We start from the raw sequence: 18,819 nt of genomic DNA, 5'->3' as shown, positions 1-18,819 counted from the left end.
TAAATGTTTTCTTTTATAAGAGTTGCCATAGTGTTCACAACAATAAAACCCTAAGACATACACATAAAATAAAGGTTAAAAATAATTATTTTAAAAAGGGAGCAAGCCTCACAATGTAAGTCCAATCCCCAGGACCCACACGGTGCGAGGAGAGAACCCACTCCAGCAGGCTCTCCTGTGACACACACCCTGACCATACCTCACACTGCAGAACTCGATGGCCTCCTTCTTCCATAGGAAATGATGGAAGTCTTGGTCTCTTGGGACATGGCCAATTGGTTTAAGTCCCACATGCCACTCAAGGTCCAGGCCTCACAGTCTCTAGGGGTCCTTCCTTCCCCAGGAGACCCCATGTTCCTGCTCCTTCAGAACATGTGGATTCTTCCCCACCTCAGACCTGACTCTCGGCAGGATCGATGGTGCCCATGTAGTGAGAGGTGAACAGGGAGAGCAGAAAGACCAGAACAGACCCCAGACCAGCCCCAGAAGGCCCTTTGACCTCCATGCTGCCAGCCCCCTGGATATGGAAGTGTCTCTTAGTCCTCAGAGTAGCATGAAGAACTCAGCCGGCTTCAAGTCAGCTCTTAAATACTTAATTCCCATTTATTTAAAGTTCTGTCAGTCTGTATACACTATTTATATTAAAAACACAGGAAGCTGGGGCTCCTAGCAAAAATATACATTTCAGTTTTGGAGACTTCAGACCCTGAGAGGAGCTGCATCCTCAGCACCAGACCTGGGTGGGGGTGGGGGACAGGGTGGGTCAGGGAATGCAGCTCCATTCACAGCCTGGGCCCCACAGGGAACACCCCAAGACCTGATCAGTGGGGGTGGGGACAGGGAGTGTGCTAGCAGGGAGAATCTGGCAATAGAAGGTCACTGCATTGGCAGGAACATTCACTGGGCTGTCCCTCTCCAAGTCACTTCCCTCCAGAGCTGTAGTCTAACAGTTAAGGCCCTGGGGACAAAGGACCAGACGGATCCGGGACATCAGGGCTTGAAGCCCAGGCTTCCAATGCTTTACTCTGAGAGCCTGGCTGCTGACTCCCTTTGGGCCTGGGCAGGATGGGCCTTGGCTCTGCTGGGCTGGGCTGAACTCCTGGTCTCAGGAGATCCTGGAGGGGGCTGGGCCGAGGATGGGAGCACCCAGCGAGCCTCAGGCCACTTGAGGCTGCAGCTGGGAGCTGGTGACCAGCCAGGCCAAAAAGAGAAGGCCAGAGAGCTGCTGGGATGTGTGAATGTGAGAGGGGACTGGTCCGGGGAGCCCAGGTAACTCTGCCTGAGAGCTGGCAGGGCCACCTGGCAGGATCACCAACCCTAGGGACAGGGCCACAGCTGTCTCCCAGCCACCTTGGGGAGGGCAGTGAGGAGCCCTACGGTGACCAAAAGGTGACCAGAGCCATGGTTACGGTGAGGCAGTTGCAGGGGTGGGTGTGCCAGCGTCTCTGGGGTAAAGGAAAGAGCAGCTATGGTCCGGTTCCTCCTGCAGGGCTCTGCCAGTCTGAATGCTGCTGCAGGGTGGGGCCAGTGGGGTACTGAGGGAGAGCTGTCTGACCTCTAACCCCGGGACCCGAACCCGAGTCCTGGCATCAGAACTAAATGTGCCGTTCCTTCCGGCCAACTTCTACCCTCCTCTTCAACGGGGTGTGGAACCCCATCTGGAGGGGTGTGGAACCCCATCTGGAGGGGGTATCCCCAGGGCAGCACAAGGGGCGTCATTGATAACGGCCTAGAACACTGGCAAGAAGAATGAAGTTGGGGCAGGGGTCCCTGGGTTGAGGAGACGGCCTAGAAGAGAAACCTGTCTCCCAGCCCAGGTTCCTTGCCCACTCTCCTCTGCAGGAAGAACCCTGTGATGGTGAGGTGACCACAGGCTAGGACAGCAGTCTGCCCAGGCCAAGCTTCTTGGAAAGCTGGACTCAGACCTTAGTGTTTCTTTGGATGGCTCACGTCTTTGAAGAGGGAAACAGAGGCAAGGCAGGGCCGGGCAGGGGCAGGGGCAGGGCTGGGCAGGGGCAGGGCTGGGCAGGGGCAGGGCTGAGCAGGGGCAGGCTCCCAGGAAGGTGGGCAAAGGCAGAGGTCCTGTTCGGGGCTGATGGAGAGACAGCATACCGTCTCACTGACATGAATCGGACAGACACGGGGACAGGCTGGAGGGAGATGCTACAGAAGGGCACTGAGGAACAGCGAGAACAGGAAGGGCTGGGGAGAAATGGGCAGGGGGCAGGGAGGGTGGGAGTCTGGAGTGTTGTGCCCAGTGCTTGCGGGCTGGTCCTCAGAACAGTCCCATGGGCCCAGCTGGAGGCCGCAGGGGGGCCTGGGCTGCGGCCTCAGTACATGTCCTTGTAGATTTCCTGGAGCAGGGGGTGCAGCAAGGTTTCGCTCTCCGTCTTCTTCAGCCACTGCATCATCTGGGCATGCTCAGTGACCAGCTGCCGCAGGTCGGCCATCTTCTGCAGTAGCTTGGGGAAGAGGTACGGGCTGTCGGGGTGGTTGACCTGCAGGTGGACCTCCAGAGCCCGCAGAATGGTGTCCTGGATGGCCTCCACCTGTGGCACATTCATGAGGCCCGGCCGGTCTGTGGGGACAAGGGGTTTGAGTGGCAGGGAAGAGGAACCTCCCAGCCCACTCGGGGATCTCTTTGTCCAGGACAGGTCCAAGCCACGCCCTGTCACTGGCCCCACCCCCTGTCACTGGCCCCACCCCCTGTAGCTGGCCCCACCCCTGGGTACTCCGGTCCCCGCCCCTGCTCTCCATCCATCTTCTCTTTCTGACCAGTTGTTTTTCCTGATCCACAGGGCTGTGTTTCCCGGCTAGGACACCAGGTACCCAGACTCAGATCCTGTCTCTGTGGTTCTGGGCTTCAGTGTCCTTAGCCCAGGCTGCTGTGAGGAGCAAATGAGTTGTAAACTAGGTGGATCGGGCCTGAAGTGAGCTCCGGGCCCTTGTGGGTGAGCAGGCTTACCTGTGTGTTATTCTGGACTAGAAAAATGCAAAAGTAATAAGGAAATTTCTCCACCACCCACAAATAACAGCCTTCAACACCATGGTGTATTTCTCTCCCTGAACCCCCAGGACCGGGGATTGAACGCAGGGCCTCCCGCCTGCTAGAGCAGCCTTCTACCACCGGGCTACATCCCCAGCGAGGTCACTGTCTTTCTCTACACCTCTATCTGGTTAACAAGATGCAGCTGGTCCTGCACCCGTGTTCCGCGCTACACTGTCTGAGGTCAGGCTCGGCCCCTTGCGGGGAGAGCCGGCCGGCCCCTCACCTCCACACAGAATGATGGCGGCGATGAAAAGTGCCAGGTCACTGTCGTCCAGTTCCAGTGCGTTGAACTTGACAGCAAACTCAAACTTGGGCTCGATGATGTCGCTGAAGGGCTTGCGGAGGCTGCGCAGGAACTCGTGGGTGACGAAGCCGCTGCCGTTGGCCACCAGCAGCCCGTCCTTGTTGACGATGGAGGCCAGCATGGCGAAGATGGCCTCGTGCACGCCGTACTTGAGGAGGGTCACCTGGTCGTTGAGGAAGAGGCTGCTGAAGTTGGGGATGCTCTTGGCGAACTCGGTGAGCTCCCGGACCGTCTCCACCGTGGTGCACTGGCAGCGGTAGAACACGTGCACGCTGATCTCCTTGTAGGGCGGCAGCCCGTTCACCAGCTGCTTCCACACCAGGCCCTTCTCCGCCTGCCACAGCGTCTCGATGTCGTGGATGACAAAGGGCTGAAAACCAGCCCCATCAGAAGCCAGGCCTGGGGGAGGGGGGGGACCCCGCCCTGGTGTCCCCGGCACCCCCACCTCAGCGCCCCGGGCTGGCCAGCGGCACTCACTGCGTTGTGGCTGGACTTGCCGGTGAGGATGCTGCGGGCCTTCTTTTTGGTCATGTTGAAGTTTTTCAGGTAGGCGTTGTAGATGTGCTTGGAGAAGGCCTTCAGGTCGGCCAGCTGCGGGTTGTGCTGGCACCCCTCGCTGGCCGTCAGCCCGGCTACCAGCTTCCTCTTCTCGGCCTCTGGCATCCGTCCGAAGCGGATGGCTGTACCGGGGTTGAGGGCTGGTCACGGAGGAGTTAGCAGGCAGGGGCCGGCACCTCTCCTTCCTCCCCTTCCCCCCAGGTACACAGGTGAAGAGGAACCATCATCCTCTGGGGGCCTGGGGCCTGTGAGGGCCCCAGAGTCAGCAATGCTGAGGCAGCCCAGGGGCCTGACTCCCCGAGAACCTTTGCTGACCTGGCTGGGGGCTGGCATGGCGTGGCAGCTAGAAAGACAGCCTTTGGTGACCGGGGCCGCATCTGAGCCCGTGTGTCACCTTCCTATCATGTGACTTTGTCCTTCCACCGTCTTTGTGGGTCAGGAAAAGTGGAGGGCCTTAAACTTACTAGAATAACGAGGGGCGTTCACAACAAGCAGTCAGAACCCAGAGCCACGGGCTGGGGTGATAACTTAGTTGGTAAAGTCCTTCTGTGGCAAGCCTGAGGACCGGAGGCCATAGATCTCATGTGAAAAAGAGCTGGGTGTGAGGAGGCAAACAGGTGTCTCCAGGAGCTCCCAGCTAATGAAAGACTGGTTCACAAAAAAGAGGTGGATGGTACCTGAGATGACCTCTGGCCTCCACACACATGTGTGTACACTGGCACACGTGCGTGCGCACACACAATTACAGTCTGAATAGTGAAGCAGGCCCTGGCTTCTGTCAGGAAAAGCATGAAGGAAGGGTTCAACTTGCCGGAGGCTTCCTAGGGCTCCCTGTGACCGAGCAATGGAACCAGTGCAGCTACAGATGAGCCTCAGATCCACTGGCACCCCCACTCAGGAGGAGCCAGAGATGGCCTGAGGATGCTGTGTGTGTGCTCCAGTGGCCAGCCACCACAGGGTGTAAGCAGGAGGCTACCCTGTTCTTTGGAAGCCCGAGACAAGGATGGCTCAGTCTCCTGGGAGTATCTAACCACGAAGAAATTCCCACCTGGGTCCCGGCAGCTGCCACACATGGCCACTTCCTGGCTCCTGCCCACTCTCAGCAATGACAGACTGAGGAAACCCTGGCCTCGGCTTCGCATGCTCTGTCAGGCTCAAGTGTGGGGAGCAGGTGAGCCCGGGGCACCGAGAGCCGGTGACCACCCAGGCCTCACGGTCTGCGGTTCTGAGACCCGGCGTCTACACCAGCAGCCAGCAGCCGCGTCCACACCCTCCTCTGTGCCCGGCGCAGGGAGCCCCGACTTAGGCTGTGCCGCCCCGCCGTGCCTGGCCGGCCTCTCACCGTTGTGCGACATGCCGAGCGCCAGGCACTTCTGGAAGCGGCAGTACTGGCACTTGTTCCGGTTCTTCTTCTGGATCTTACAGCTCCGGTCACACTTCTCGTACTCCAGCTTCATGCGGATCGTCCGGCGGAAGAAACCCTGTGGGACCAGGGACGTGAGGGGCCCGTGCTGCCGCGGAGGCAGGGCAGGCCCCAAAAAAAGGCTGAGATCTGGGGGTGATGGGGAACTTAATGGATTAATTTTTATTCCTGTGCATGGGTGTCCTGCCTGCGTGTGTCTGTGTGCCACGTGTGCAGTACCCGTGGAGGCCGGAAAGGGGGTCGGGGGCCAGAGCTCCTGAGACTGGAGTCACAGGCACCTACCGCGTGGGTGCTGGGAACCAAAGCCCAGTGCTCTGCAAGAGGAGCCTGTGCCCACCAAGACAGAGCTCCAGCCCCAGGGGATTGTTTTTTAAAGGAAGGAAAAGTATCCTTAAAAAAAATGTGAGGGCTAGGTATAGTGGCACACAACTTTAATCCCAGCACTCAGGAGGCAGAGGCAGGTGGATCTCTGTGAGTTCGAGGCCAGGCTGGTCTATGTAATGAGTTCTAGGACAGCCAGAGCTACACAGAGAAACAATGTCTCTGGAAAAGAAAAAAAAATAAAAAAGAAAGGAGGCACTGGAAACCAACTTCAAATATACAAACAGACACTCAGCCCAAGGTCACTCTCCTGCCTGCCTTCTGGAGCCCAATCTGGCCACCTACAGAGACCGAGTGGGCAGCTGGGTCAGCAGGCAGGTGTCTGTTTGAACGACCCAGAGCTCAGGGCTGTAAGGAACCGAAAGTTTTGCTAGAGGCGTTTTGAGCGCCGCCCGCCTCCGCCCGCCTTCCCGAGGCGGGCAGAACCCTGTGCTCCTCAGTCCATACCTTGCACCCCTCACATGCGTGGACCCCGTAGTGGAAGCCCGAGGCCTTGTCCCCGCACACCCGGCACTCCATGTTGAGGCTGCCCCCCGAGGCTCCATCACAGCCCATCTGCAGCTGGTCCAGCAGGGAGGAAGGAGAGGAATTCTGGGAGAGGTCTGTGGATACAGGACAGGGCGGCAAGTGAACAGTCGGCTACCAGGCCTAAGAGGCAGGAGGAGGAGGAGCTGCAGCCCAGAGCTCAGCTAACCAGGGCTGTGTGACCTGGGCAGCAGCTTCCCGAGGCCAGTGTCTTCACGCAGAGCATAGGGTCATGAGCACCTCTGCTGGGAAGGTGGGCCAAGTCTTCCCAGAGTGTGGGCATGGCAGGCAACGTAGCTGCCGCTTACAGCCTCCTTGCCTGCGAGAGGGGTGGGTTTGGTGGGACTTTGGGGTCAACAAGCAGCAATCCTGGGTGACCGTGGGGTGGAATATGTCTGTCGGAAACTGGGGGGGGTGCAGATCTCCACCCGGCCAGCCCCCACAAAGGAGTGCTTGTCTCTGTGGATTCCAGGGGTGCTGACTGGCCCTGTTATTACAGGCAGAGGTTTGGGCTGAGAGTTTAAGGTTGGCCAGGACAGTGGGGGCTGTGACTGCAGCTTTGGGATGAATCCGTCGTCACATGACAGTCAGAACCACAGGCTCTTCTGAATCTGCTTTGAGACTTAGGGATGTGACAATAGTCTCTGCCTTGGGCCTGTCACCCGGCTCCAAAGCACTGCCCGCCCTCCAGCATGCTTGGGCTCTCTCCTGGGACTGCAGACTCCTCTTCAGAGACAGTGACAGACAAGCAAGCAAGAGAAAGATCCAAGCCATGTGACCTACCCAGACGAGCACCTCTCAACCTGCCTCTCACAGGCCAAGTTCCTCTGCACCAGGCCTGTTCCTAGGACCCCACTCTGGCCACAGCAGGGGACTCAGACAGCAGAGACACAATGGGAGGCTGAGCCTTCCAGGCTGCTGAGGTTGAGGAGGTGACATAAGCTTGTAAATGGCCAGGTACCCTAATTCCCAATGGCTGTTATTCCAAAGGTGAAAATGCCCTCCGGCCCCCAGATGAGGAGAGTGGACCGCTCATCTTCTCTGGCAGGCTGTTGGAGTGTAAAGCAGTTTTGGGCTTCTTAGTAGTCTGTCACCATCTGATGGGGGCAGGTCCTGTGTGTTCATGTGTGGGCACCACCCGTCAGGTGTGAGGGCAGGGCACACTGAAGCCCAAAGCTGAGAAGCTGTGGGTACCACACTCATGGGAACCTCCAGAGCTCCCGGGGGTCTGCATTCTCCACACCAGTTTGTCCTCTGCATGGGGGGCCAGGAGGGACCCGGCACAAGTTCTCATCTCCCCTTATTCATCTCTATCCTGCTGTGGTCTCCAGCTGGGGGGGGGCGTGTCCCAAGACCTCCAGATCCCTGTAAGTAGTCAAGGTAACCAGATCTACCAGCTACCCGAGGTACACAGAGTGAGTGAGGGTCCAGGGGAATTACTGCCTGAGAGAAACAGGCCCAGCTCAGCAGGTGGTGAATGGGCGGACCACCTTGGCCTGGGACCTGTTTAGCTGACCACAGGCTGTCTATAATTGATACACAAGGCTAGAGAAGCAGGACCCGAGGGACAGCGTCATGTGGGTGCACGTGTGCACGTGTATTGGGCACAAGGAAATGGTGTGGGGGTGGCTTTTCCAAAAGCAACAGCTCCATTTCTTCCTGGCTGACCGCTTGGCTTAAGGATCTGTCCTCATGTCACCATGACATCCCACCAAAAGCACTACACATCTCAGGCACCAGGTCTGTGTCTTCTCCACGACCTCCTGGTCAGAGGTGCAGCAGATGGGTGATGATCGAAGGGGTGGCGGGATTCTCTGAGACCTTTCTTCACAAGGAACACTGCCCTGAGCGACTCAGGCCAAGGCTACAAAAGTCTGGGCTTAGCCGGGCGGTGGCGGCGCACGCCTTTAATCCCAGCACTCGGGAGGCAGAGCCAGGTGGATCTCTGTGAGTTCAAGGCCAGCCTGGGCTACCAAGTGAGTTCCAGGAAAGGCGCAAAGCTACACAGAGAAACCCTGTCTCGAAAAACCAAAAAAAAAAAAAAAAAGTCTGGGCTTGCTGTCGTGGGCACAGCCTGCACACTTGGATCTTGTCTTGTCTCTATTTTTCCTTCCCTCCCCCTCCCTCCCTCCCTCTCTCTCTCTCCCTCCCTCTTCCTCTCTCTCTCTCTCTCTAGTGTTTTTTTGAGACAGGGTTTCTCTGTGTAATAGTCCTGTTGTCCCAGCACTCGGGAGGCAGAGCCAGGCGGATCTCTGAGTTCGAAGCTAGCCTGGGCTACAGAGTGTGTGCGCCACCACCGCCTGACTCTTTCTTACTTTTTTAAGATAGTGGCTAGTCTTGAACTCACTATGTGGCTGAAGGTGGCCTTGAACACGTGTGTGTGTGTGTGTGTGTGTGTGTGTGTGTGTGTGTGTGTGTGTGTACACATGTGCATGCCTGTCTGTCTGTCTTCCTCCATCTCTCCACTGTGGTTTCTTTTTCTTTTTTCTTGAGAAGGGGTTTCTCTGTGTAGCTCTGGCTGTCCTAGAATTTGATTTGTAGATCAAGCTGGCCCAGAACTCACAGAGATCCTCCTGCCTCTGTCTCCCAAGTTGGCTTTCCACTGTGTTTTTCGAGACATGGTCTCTCACCAAACCTGGAGCTCACTGCCTGGTGAGGCTGACTGACCAGTGAGCCTGAGGGTCCTCACTGGTGATACTGTAACCCCTATCAGTAGGGCTATAGGTCAGACTAGCATGCCCAGATTTTTTTTTAAATTATTTATTTTATGTGTATGGGTATTTTTCCTGCATGTGTATCTGTACAGCATGTATATGCAGTGTCTGTGGAATCCAGAAGAGGGCATCAGATCCTCTGGAACAGGAGTTACAGACAGTTGGGAGCTGCCATGTGGGTGCTGGGAATCGAACCTGGGTCCTCTGGAAGAACAGCCAGTGCCCTTAATCTCCGAGTCATCTCTCCAGCCCTCCTCAGATATATATATATATATATATTTTTTTTTAGATATATGTGTATGGGTGTTTTGCCTGCATATAGTGCCTATGGAAGACAGGAGAGGGCATTAGATTACCCAAAACTGGAGTTACAGATGGTTAGGAGCCACCATGGGGATGCTGGGAACCAAGTCTGGGTCTACAAGTGATTTTAACTGTGCAACCATCTCTCTAGTCCCTAATTCTAATTTTTTTTAATTGCATTTTAATTTATTTATCTTGTGGGTGAGGAGATCACGCACGTACAGGGGTCAGAGGGCACAATTGCAGGAGTCTGTCCTCTCCTCCCACTATGTGGATCCCGGGACTGAACTCAGGGAGCCAAGCTTGGCAGCAAGCGCCTTCACCTTCTGAACCATCTCACTGGCCCCTGCCTAGATCCTTATGTGGGTGCTCAGTGTCTGAACTCAGGTTCTCCTGCATGTGTGTCAGTCAGCTCCTCAGCCCATGGCCTTGAAGCTCTGATTCTGCTGCGTCAGCCCCTCCCTCCCCAAGTGCTAGCACCACACCCAAGGCCTGAGCATCAGCTCCTCTTCTCTCTCTCTCCCTCTCTCTCCCTCTCTCTGTCTCTGTCTCTCTCTCTTTCTCTGCTTTTCTAGACAGGTTTCTCTGCGTAGCCCTGGTCAGCCTGGAACTCATGCTGTAGATCAGGCTGCCCTCGAACCCAGAGAGATACACCTGCCTCTGTCTCCCAAGTACTGGGATTAAAGTTGTGTGTGCCAGGAGAAATAAAAGAACAGGAAGGCAGAAGGACTCACTACCTGCCAGAAGCCGGCCAGGACAAGGAAGATGTGAAAATGCCGGTAAGCCATGAGCCATGTGGCAAGGTATAGATTTATGGAAATGGATTAATTTAAGCTATAAGAACAGTTAGCAAGAAGCCTGCCACGGCCATACAGTTTGTAAGCAATATAAGTCTCTGTGTTTACTTGGTTGGGTCTGAGCGGCTGTGGGACTGGCGGGTGACAGAGATTTGTCCTGACTGCGGGCAAGGCAGGAAAACTTAAGCTACAATCTAGCTAGATGTGGCTGAGCCACGACAGCCAGGCTTCCGTTCAAAAGCCAGTCTAGATTTTAATCCCAGCACTCGGGAGGCAGAGGCAGGTGAGTGTCTGTGAGTTTGAAGTCAATCTGGTTTATGTAGTGAGTTCCAGAATAGCCAGGACTACATAGAGAGACTCTGTCTCAAAAAAAAAAAAAAAAAAAAAGATAAAGATAAAGATGTGAAAGATGTGATTAACGTTTAAATCAGGAGATCTGATTAGTGAGTTCCTCTTCATACTGTGAGGGGCCCTGTTGGGTGAGGCTTTAAGAGAATGACTGGACACGTCGGCTCCCCATTAGTCCCTGAACTCTTAAAACTGGTATTGTAACATTATTACAATGTTTTGCGCCAATTTTATAAACTTTACAGTACAATATGTGTTCCTTTTCTGAGGCAAACCAAAGGTTTATTTCTCAAGGTTCTGCTGCTATCAGCAGTGTTGATGGAGGATTTTTTATACATTTGTAATAGATAGAAATAAACCAGAAAAAAAGAAGAAAAAAAAGGGGGTGGAGGAAAAGGTGAACACTGCAAGAATACTCAAAAGGGCTGAGAGTTGCAAACGCCAAGAATGGCTTTGCATAGTAAATGGAATAGAACAGCTCTGAACTATAGCTTACTTTTCCTGGTTTGGTCTGACAGAATGATTGAATGCTTTTGTACAAAAATCAGAGCCTTAAAAACAAGGATTTGGTGAGATTGTAAAATGGTGTGCCACTTTGGCAAAAACAGTCTGGTGGTTGGTCAAAATGCAAAACATTGTTACTCTGTTACTCAACAATTCTATCCTTAGGAATATATCCTCAAACTACTGAAAATGTGCACCTATGAAACATGTACATGAAGGTTCACAGCAGTGTGTTGCTAATAGTAAAAAAGTTAAAACAACTCAAATAGCTATCAAATACTGGAGAGAAATAAAATGTGGCTTATTTATACAATAGAATATTATTAAGACATAAAAATGAATGAGAAACTGACAGATTAAATGACTGGTGAACCTTCATAATTTCATTTGTAGATCTTTCCATTTCTAATTTATAAATACATTTGGGGTTATAAATTATAAATGTACTGCCTCCTGTCAACATTGTATACTTCTATTTGATGATTTCTGTGTCAAATATTATATGGAAATGTTTCCAAGTATTTTCTGTATTAACTGTGAATGAATAGAACAAAATAAATTGCCTGTGATGGAAAAATAAAAAAAAAAAAAAAAAAAAGAGAAATGACTGGAAGAGGGGACCCCACCTCTATCATCTCCATACTTGAGATGCTTCCTGGTGACTGTAGCCTGGCCTGCAGAGTCAGGACTGGGTACCTGTAACTGTGTGAGCCAACTCTTCACACACACACACACACACACACACACACACACACACACACACACACAGACAGAGACACAGAGAGAGACAGATAGGGATAGAAACAGAGAGAGAGAGAGACAGAGAGAGACAGAGAGAGACACACACACACACAGAGAAACAAAAACAAAACCTTTATTGGTTCTGTCTATCTGGGACCCCCTGAGTAGGGGGGCAGAAATGTGGGGATCAAAATAGACCCATGCAGCTCCTGGAGCTGTGTATTTTACTGCAACCCACGGGAATGTTCCTTAAACAGTAGTATTATTATGAAAAACAACCTAGCAAGATCACCACCGAGGATGACGTGAGGTCATTCCGTGGAAACCCCGTGTGGGTACCGGCCTGGCCGTCTGAGTCCAAGCTCCGCAAACACACACTATTGACTTATCCCCTGTTCTCACGGGGTGGGTGGAAGGCTCTCCTGCGTATCTCGCCTCCGGGGCTGGGCGCATGCTGCGGTCACATCCATGAGGTGGCATGCACACGGGCCAGCGTGGCTACTTACTTGCTGCCAGTCTATCAGAGCTCTCACATCAGCGTGTGTTCTAAGAGAACCTGAGGCTGGGTTCTTCTAGGGTTTTTTATTTGTTTGTTTGTTTGTTTCGAGACAGGGTTTCTCTATGTAGTTTTGGTGGCTGTCCTGGATCTCGCTCTGTACACCAGGCTGGCCTCGAACTCACAGAGATCCGCCTGCCTCCCGAGTGCTGGGATTAAAGGTGTGCGCCACCACCACCCCACTCTTCTATTGTTGTTGTTGGTTTGGTTTTGAGTTGGGGTTTCTCTGTGTAGCCCTGGCTGTCCTGGAACCCAGGTCGGTCTCTCTCTTGTGGGATTAAAGGAGTGAGCCACCTCACCCCGCTAGCTGGGCCATTTCTTGATTGTTATCCCATTTGCCTGGACTTTGGGCTCCTCTGGGCTGGTCTTCAGCCTGCCCACCACTGCCTGGCCCGCTCTGGCGTGCAGCCTGGCCCTGAACACTCACCAAGTGCTGCCAAGGACAGGAACGCAGGCAAGAGGAGAGCAGCTTCACCTCCCCGTTCCTCTTGTGCGTGGGCTGCCATGAAGCATGGGGGGGCAGCAGGGGTGGGGTGTGACCACCAGCTTCCGGGGGTGGGGTGGCCCTGGCCATGTACTTCCTTGTTGCCGTGTGCTCGCTCGTGTGAGCAGGACTGCCTGCCTCATGGGGCCAGGACGGTGACAGGTGCCGACTCAGACTAGGAAACTGAGTATGAGCACAGCGCAGGGGTTGGAGCCATGCCGCCTTCCCTCAGTTTCAGGGTTCCTGCAGGGTCCCCAAAGGGCCTCTGAGGCAAAAGCCACAGACTTAAGGGCACAAGACGGGACCAGCAGGAACCGAGAGGTGTAGCAGGCCCGTGAGGAGACTGACAACAGGGGCCGAGGTGACAGTCACAGCCTGCAGGGCCCCCTGGGGCCCCTGCTCTGCTGTAAGCGCCCTCCCGACAGGGCCTCACTATGCAGACCCGGCTGTCCTGAGCTCACAGAGCTCCGTCTGCTGCTGCCTCCTGCTGGAATAAAGGCGCGCTCCCCCACGCCTGGTCAACTGACCTCTTTTAACTTTGGGCTGAGTTTTTTAAGGTAGGAAAGTCACGCACGGTTGCTGAGGAAGACGCGCACGCAGGGCAGGCTGTGTCTTAGGAAGGACGCTCCCCACCCCACTCAGGATTCTCACCCAACCCCTTTAGCCCTTTGGTCTGCACGGTCTGGCATCTTCTATGATACATAAGGTTTTCGGGGTTTTTGCTGAAACAGGCTGGCCTGGAACTTGTGATTCTCCTGCTCCAGCTCCCCAGTGCTGGGATTACAGGTGTGAGCCACCAGGCCTGGCTCTACCTGACCCTTAGAAACTTTTTTTTGGGGGGGGCAGGCAGTGGTGGTGAACCCCTTTAATCCCAGCACTCTGGAAGTAGAGGTCGGGGGATCTCTGAGTTTGAGGCCAGCCTGGTCTACAGAGTGAGATCCAGGACAGCCAGGGCTATGTAGAAGGCCTGGTCTCAAAAAACAAACAAAAAATTCGAACAAACCCTCTTATTATTTATCACTAGGTATGTGACCCGTGTGTCGGGGGATGCGTGTGCCATGGTGCGCATGTGCAGGGAAGGGGACAGATGTCAGCTAGTCCTCTCCTTCCACAGGGTCGAACCCAGGTCTTTGGGCTTGGGCAGCTGGTCTCTACTTTATCCTTAAAAAATTTATATTGCGCGCGCGCGCGCGTGTGTGTGTGTGTGTGTGTGTGTGTGTGTGTGTGTACGTGCATGCGTGCATGCGTGCGTGGGTGTGTGGGTGTGCACGCGTGCGTGCGTGCGTGCGTGCGTGCGTGCATGCGTGCACATGTGGAAGTCAGAGGACATCTTAGAGGAGTTGGTTCTCTCCTTCCATTCTGTGGGTTCCAGGGAACTGATCTCAGACCAGCCGGCTTGGGAACAAGCACCTTTATCCACTCACTGAACCATTTCACTGGCTCCTATTTTATCCTTTTTTTTTTTTTTTTTTTTTTTTGGGGGGTTTGTTTTTGTTTTCTAAGACAGGGTTTCTCTGTTTGTCCTGGAACTTGCTCTGTAGCCCAGGCTGGCCTCGAACTCACAGAGACCCGCCTGCCTCTGCCTCCCGAGTGCTGGGACTAAAGGCGTGCGCCACTAAGCCACCAGGCTTACTTCATCCTGTTTAGGGACTGCAGAGTTCTCCTGAGATGCTGGCAGGCTTACCTAAGGGGTTTCCCACAGAGGTGACACCCCACCTCTGTTCCTATGAGTGTGCGTAAATAGACGACCGGGTCACCTCGGTGCTCCCGGAGTGGACAGGCACCCGGGACATTCCCAGAGCAGAACCGCAGGGCTAAAGGCACACAAACCTGCCCCATTCCGTCACCACTGGCCCCTGGAGGCGCCTGCTCAGGCCACCAGCCCCTTCCACTTAGCGACAGATGGCGACATCTGAGTTACTGTCTGGTCGCCGCCCACCCGGGAAACACTGTTTTCTGCTGCTCACAGCTGCTTCGCTGGTCTGACTTCTCGGCTAGGGCTCGTCTCCGAGGCCAGTGGAGACGGCTGCCACCAGTTCAGGTGCCCAGCCGCCTCGACTGCCTCCGTCATTTATCAAAGACCGGGATCAGATATGGTGCCTGTGAGTCCCCACGGTCGGTGCTGCTCCAGGTGTTCCCACCACACCTGTCCCCATGTCACCTGGCCCCGCTGCAGCCACTGCACTTTGCCTGGCACGTGAACATTACAACCCTTGCGGTGGGCAGTCACTCCTGTGAGGTGTGTGCGAAATCCCAGGACCCGACACTTCCTGCCCAGACCCAGATATGGGGACAAAGTTGCCAGGGCAAGCGGCCAGGCCAGATCCAGTGCCCTTCTCCTCCCTGTTCAAAACTGGTCTTCAGCACCTTCCTGACACCTGGCACACTGTCCCCAGGGTGTCTCCTTCCCTCTGGCCCTTCTTCTCTAGCACATACTCTCTCAAGGGTCTCTGTTTGTCTGTCTGTCTTCTTGTCTGTCTGTCTGTCTGCCTGCCCTCCTCTCTCTCCAGGGTCTCTGTCTGTCTGTCTGTCTTCATGTCTGTCTTCCTGCCGGCCCTCCTCTCTCTCCAGGGTCTCTCTGTGTAGCCCTGGCTGGCCCGTAGCTCACTCCGTAGGCCAAGCTGGCCCTGAACTCCCAGAGATCCTCCTGTCTCTTCCTCCTGGGTGCTGGGATTACTAGGGAGCAGCACCACACCTGACCCCCTCTGGTCCTTCCCTGAGTTAGAAGCAGCCTGTGAGGGCACTGAGTGAACTCTGACTCCCGGCAACCATCTTCTCTCCTGAGAACGCTTGGCTCTCTGGAGCCAGCACAGCCACCACCTCGAACTCAGGCTCCTCTGGACCCTCACATCACACCACATCCGCTGGGGTCGCTCTGAGGCTGTGGGGAGACCAGCAGGACCGACAGCGCCTCCCAGCCCACCCACTCGGAGCTTGAAAGAGGAAAAACCTTGCTTTGCGTGTTTCAGGTGATGTCGTTCGAGGATTCGATCCCTTCTTGGTTGCAGGTCCAGGCAAGAGCCTGTCCGACCCCACAGCCCTGTCACCGCATGGTGCCACTGTCACTTGCAGACACCGGAGACCAGAGCCCATCCCCCCGGAGTGGCCTGTCCAGCTGAAACCAGCAGGAAGCCATGTCTTAGGGAGCCCATCCCTCCTGACTACGAACGGGGCTCTCTGAGGGCAGAACCTGGGGTCGTCAGATGCACTGGCCCAAGACACCCAGAGGAGAGGATGCGGGGAGGGGGGGCAGTGGGGCAGTGGAGGGGTCTGAGCAAGCAGGGGAAGCCGGGGCCGGGGGACACAGTGTAAGCTGGACGTGGTGCCTTGAGGATGAGGCAGATGTCAGGGCTGTGCTGGCCACCAGAGAAGAGCGTCACCACTGCCACCAACAGAGAGTCAGCGAAATGACCCAGCAAGTGGAAAAAGCCAACTGAAACCTGATGTGCAAAAGTGACCCAAGACACAGTCACTCATTCAAACCCCTTGGCGTTTCCGCTCAGGCATGGAGGAGCGAGACTTAGTACCAGGCCTCCTGGGTTAGGTGGCTTACAACAAGTGCAGTAATTTACAACAAGTGCAGACATTTACAACAAGTGCAGACATTTACAACAAGTGCAGACAGGCATGCCTCCCGTTCCGGTGCAGTCAGGACCAGGATGCAGCCCGGGGGCAGAGTGCCCGCCTAGCATGCACCAAGCTCTGGGTTCAATCCCTTCACCAAAGCCTGCTACCAGATATTGCCTGGGGAGGTGTGTCTGTGGGGGTCAGCAGGGGTCAGCGGCACTCACTCGATGGCTGGCAGTGACAAGATGATGACATGTCCTACACACACACTCCCATCTCCAGAAGAGCCCACATCCACCTGACCTGCCATTCCTGTCTGTTTCCAGAAGGGGTGCGATTTCCCGGGGGTTCACCAGCCGGTGACTGACATGGTGGGACCCTGGACTCCGGCATCAGTCACTGTCACTCCACTCCTCAGTACCCCCCCCCCCCGGGGTTCACAGCAACCTGGACCTCCACCCGCCCTCCACCCGCCCTGCTCTGGCCCAGCCTCCTCCGCACCTGTGCAGCTGCCGGAAGGAAGCACGTGCTCTGGTCCCCCGTTGAGCTCTGGGGCTGCCTCAGTCGTGGCCACTTTCTCTTTCTCCTCTTCCCGGGCCTCAGGGGCCTCCTCCTGTGGCTGCTCCATGGCTGACCCCCACTCGGCGTGGCGCCTGCAGGCCTGGTCATAGCTCTGGCACCATCTGGGTCTGAGCGCAGATGGACCGCCTGGGCAAGGGGAGAAGAAGAGGTCAGGAGAGAGGGTGGTGGGCATAGGGGGAGGGTGGTGGGCATGGGGGAGAGAGGGGGTGGTGGGCACAGGGGAGAGAGGGGGTGGTGGGCACAGGGGAGAGGGGGTGGTGGGCACAGGGGGGAGGGGGGTGGGCACAGGGGAGGGTGGTGGGCACAGGGGAGAGAGGGGGTGGTGGGCACAGGGGAGAGAGGGGGTGGTGGGCACAGGGGAGGGTGGTGGGCACAGGGGGGAGGGGGGTGGGCACAGGGGAGGGGGGTGGGCACAGGGGAGAGAGGGGGTGGTGGGCACAGGGGAGAGAGGGGGTGGTGGGCACAGGGGAGAGAGGGGGTGGTGGGCACAGGAGAGAGAGGGGGTGGTGGGCACAGGGGAGAGAGGGGGTGGTGGGCACAGGGGAGAGAGGGGGTGGTGGGCACAGGGGAGAGAGAGGGTGGTGGGCACGGGGGGAGGGTGGTGGGCACGGGGGAGGGGGGTGGGCACGGGGGAGGGTGGTGGGCACGGGGGAGGGGGTGGGCACGGGGGAGGGTGGTGGGCACGGGGGAGGGTGGTGGGCACGGGGGAGGGTGGTGGTGGGCACAGGGGGTGGGCACGGAGGAGGGTGGCAGACACGGGGGAGGGGGCGGGCACGGGGGAGGGGGTGGGCACGGGGGAGGGTGGCAGACACGGGGGAGGGGGTGAGCACGGGGGAGGGGGGTGGTAGGCACAGGGGGGAGGGGGTGGGCACGGGGGAGGGGGTGGGCACAGGGGGAGGAGGGTGGACATGGGGGAGGGGGTGGGCACCGGCACACTGACGGCCACCACCACATGGCAGTGCTGCTCCAGCGCCCTCCTCAGTCCCTGAAGAGCTTTCTGACTTTTTTGAGACAGGGCTTTACAAAGCCCAGGATGGACTGAACTGGCTATGCAGCCAGAGCTGACCTCTAACTGCTGACCCTCCTGCCTTCCAAGTGCTGGGATAGAGGTGTGAGCCACCACCTCCAGGTCTACACTTCTCGCACTGTCATCCGGCTCTCGGGGCAGGCTGGCAGGATATGCTGACCCTCGGCTGCGCCATCTCTACCTGCTCCCCTGCTCCGGGGGCCTCATAAATGGCCTGAGCAGAAGCAGGATGATCCAAACTCTCCGGCGCCCCCTGGAGGTCCCAATACACACTGCAGTTCCTACCCGCACCCCAGCACGGTGGCTCAGAATGCAGCTCAGCTGTCCAGTCAGTCACTGTTCTGAGGGGCGTCCTGCCCTGCCTGTGGCCACTGTGGAAAACAGCGTGGACTTTTGTACGTGTGTGTGCATTATTTATTTTTTGTTTGTTTGTTTTGTGAAATAGGTCTCTTTATGCAGCCCTGGCTGTCCTGGAATAGTCCCTTCATAGACTAGGCTGGCTTAGAACTTAAAAAGGGGGTTATCTTTTATAATCCCCTGTAGCTATGACACAAAGCCAAGCTTGACAGGTAGTGTTACCCAGCAAAGCACCTCCATGCTCGGGTTCTTTGTCCCTCACGCTTAGCTCCATCCAGCCATCTGAGGTCTTCCCCTGCCCGAGACCTTCCCCTGCCTGGACGGCACACTGGCCTCTCAGAGGCTGTACTTTGGGCAGCTGGATATGCAGCCCGGAAGTCTAGGTGGTAGGGAGCTGGAAGTTGGGAATCTGTGGATCTGGAAGATTCCCCAGTAAGTGACAGTCACAGGAAGGGTGTGAGAATCTCATTACAGGACACACACACACACACACACACACACACACACACACACACCCCTACCTCAAATCAAGAGGAAAAGATGATGTTTTTGGTCAGCTGTGAAAACAACTGAGAAGGCACCAACATGGAAACTGGCCC

At 55.9% G+C, this 18,819-nt stretch overlaps 1 protein-coding gene across 5 annotated transcripts in view; it reads right to left on the bottom strand.

Annotated features, from left to right (window-relative positions):
• Positions 1 to 584: 584 nt before the first annotated feature.
• Positions 585 to 18,819, bottom strand: part of Ppard (peroxisome proliferator activated receptor delta) — a 75,537-nt gene continuing 57,302 nt past the window's right edge. For all 5 annotated transcript variants that reach the window (XM_006983116.4, XM_076558365.1, XM_076558364.1 and 2 more), the window contains 6 exons: positions 16,756 to 16,962; positions 6,163 to 6,317; positions 5,254 to 5,392; positions 3,831 to 4,033; positions 3,273 to 3,723; positions 585 to 2,578 (listed from right to left, as the gene is read on the bottom strand). In XM_006983116.4, the coding sequence (XP_006983178.1) occupies positions 2,331 to 2,578; positions 3,273 to 3,723; positions 3,831 to 4,033; positions 5,254 to 5,392; positions 6,163 to 6,317; positions 16,756 to 16,882 (1,323 nt within the window). In that variant the 5' untranslated portion in view covers positions 16,883 to 16,962 and the 3' untranslated portion in view covers positions 585 to 2,330. The remainder of the gene's footprint in view (positions 2,579 to 3,272; positions 3,724 to 3,830; positions 4,034 to 5,253; positions 5,393 to 6,162; positions 6,318 to 16,755; positions 16,963 to 18,819) is intronic.

This window comes from Peromyscus maniculatus, chromosome 21, assembly GCF_049852395.1.
Source record: "Peromyscus maniculatus bairdii isolate BWxNUB_F1_BW_parent chromosome 21, HU_Pman_BW_mat_3.1, whole genome shotgun sequence".
NCBI classification, from domain to species: domain Eukaryota; kingdom Metazoa; phylum Chordata; class Mammalia; order Rodentia; family Cricetidae; genus Peromyscus; species Peromyscus maniculatus.
The sequence above is the reverse complement of the archived record's forward strand: the minus strand, read 5'-3'. Positions and strand labels throughout refer to the sequence as shown.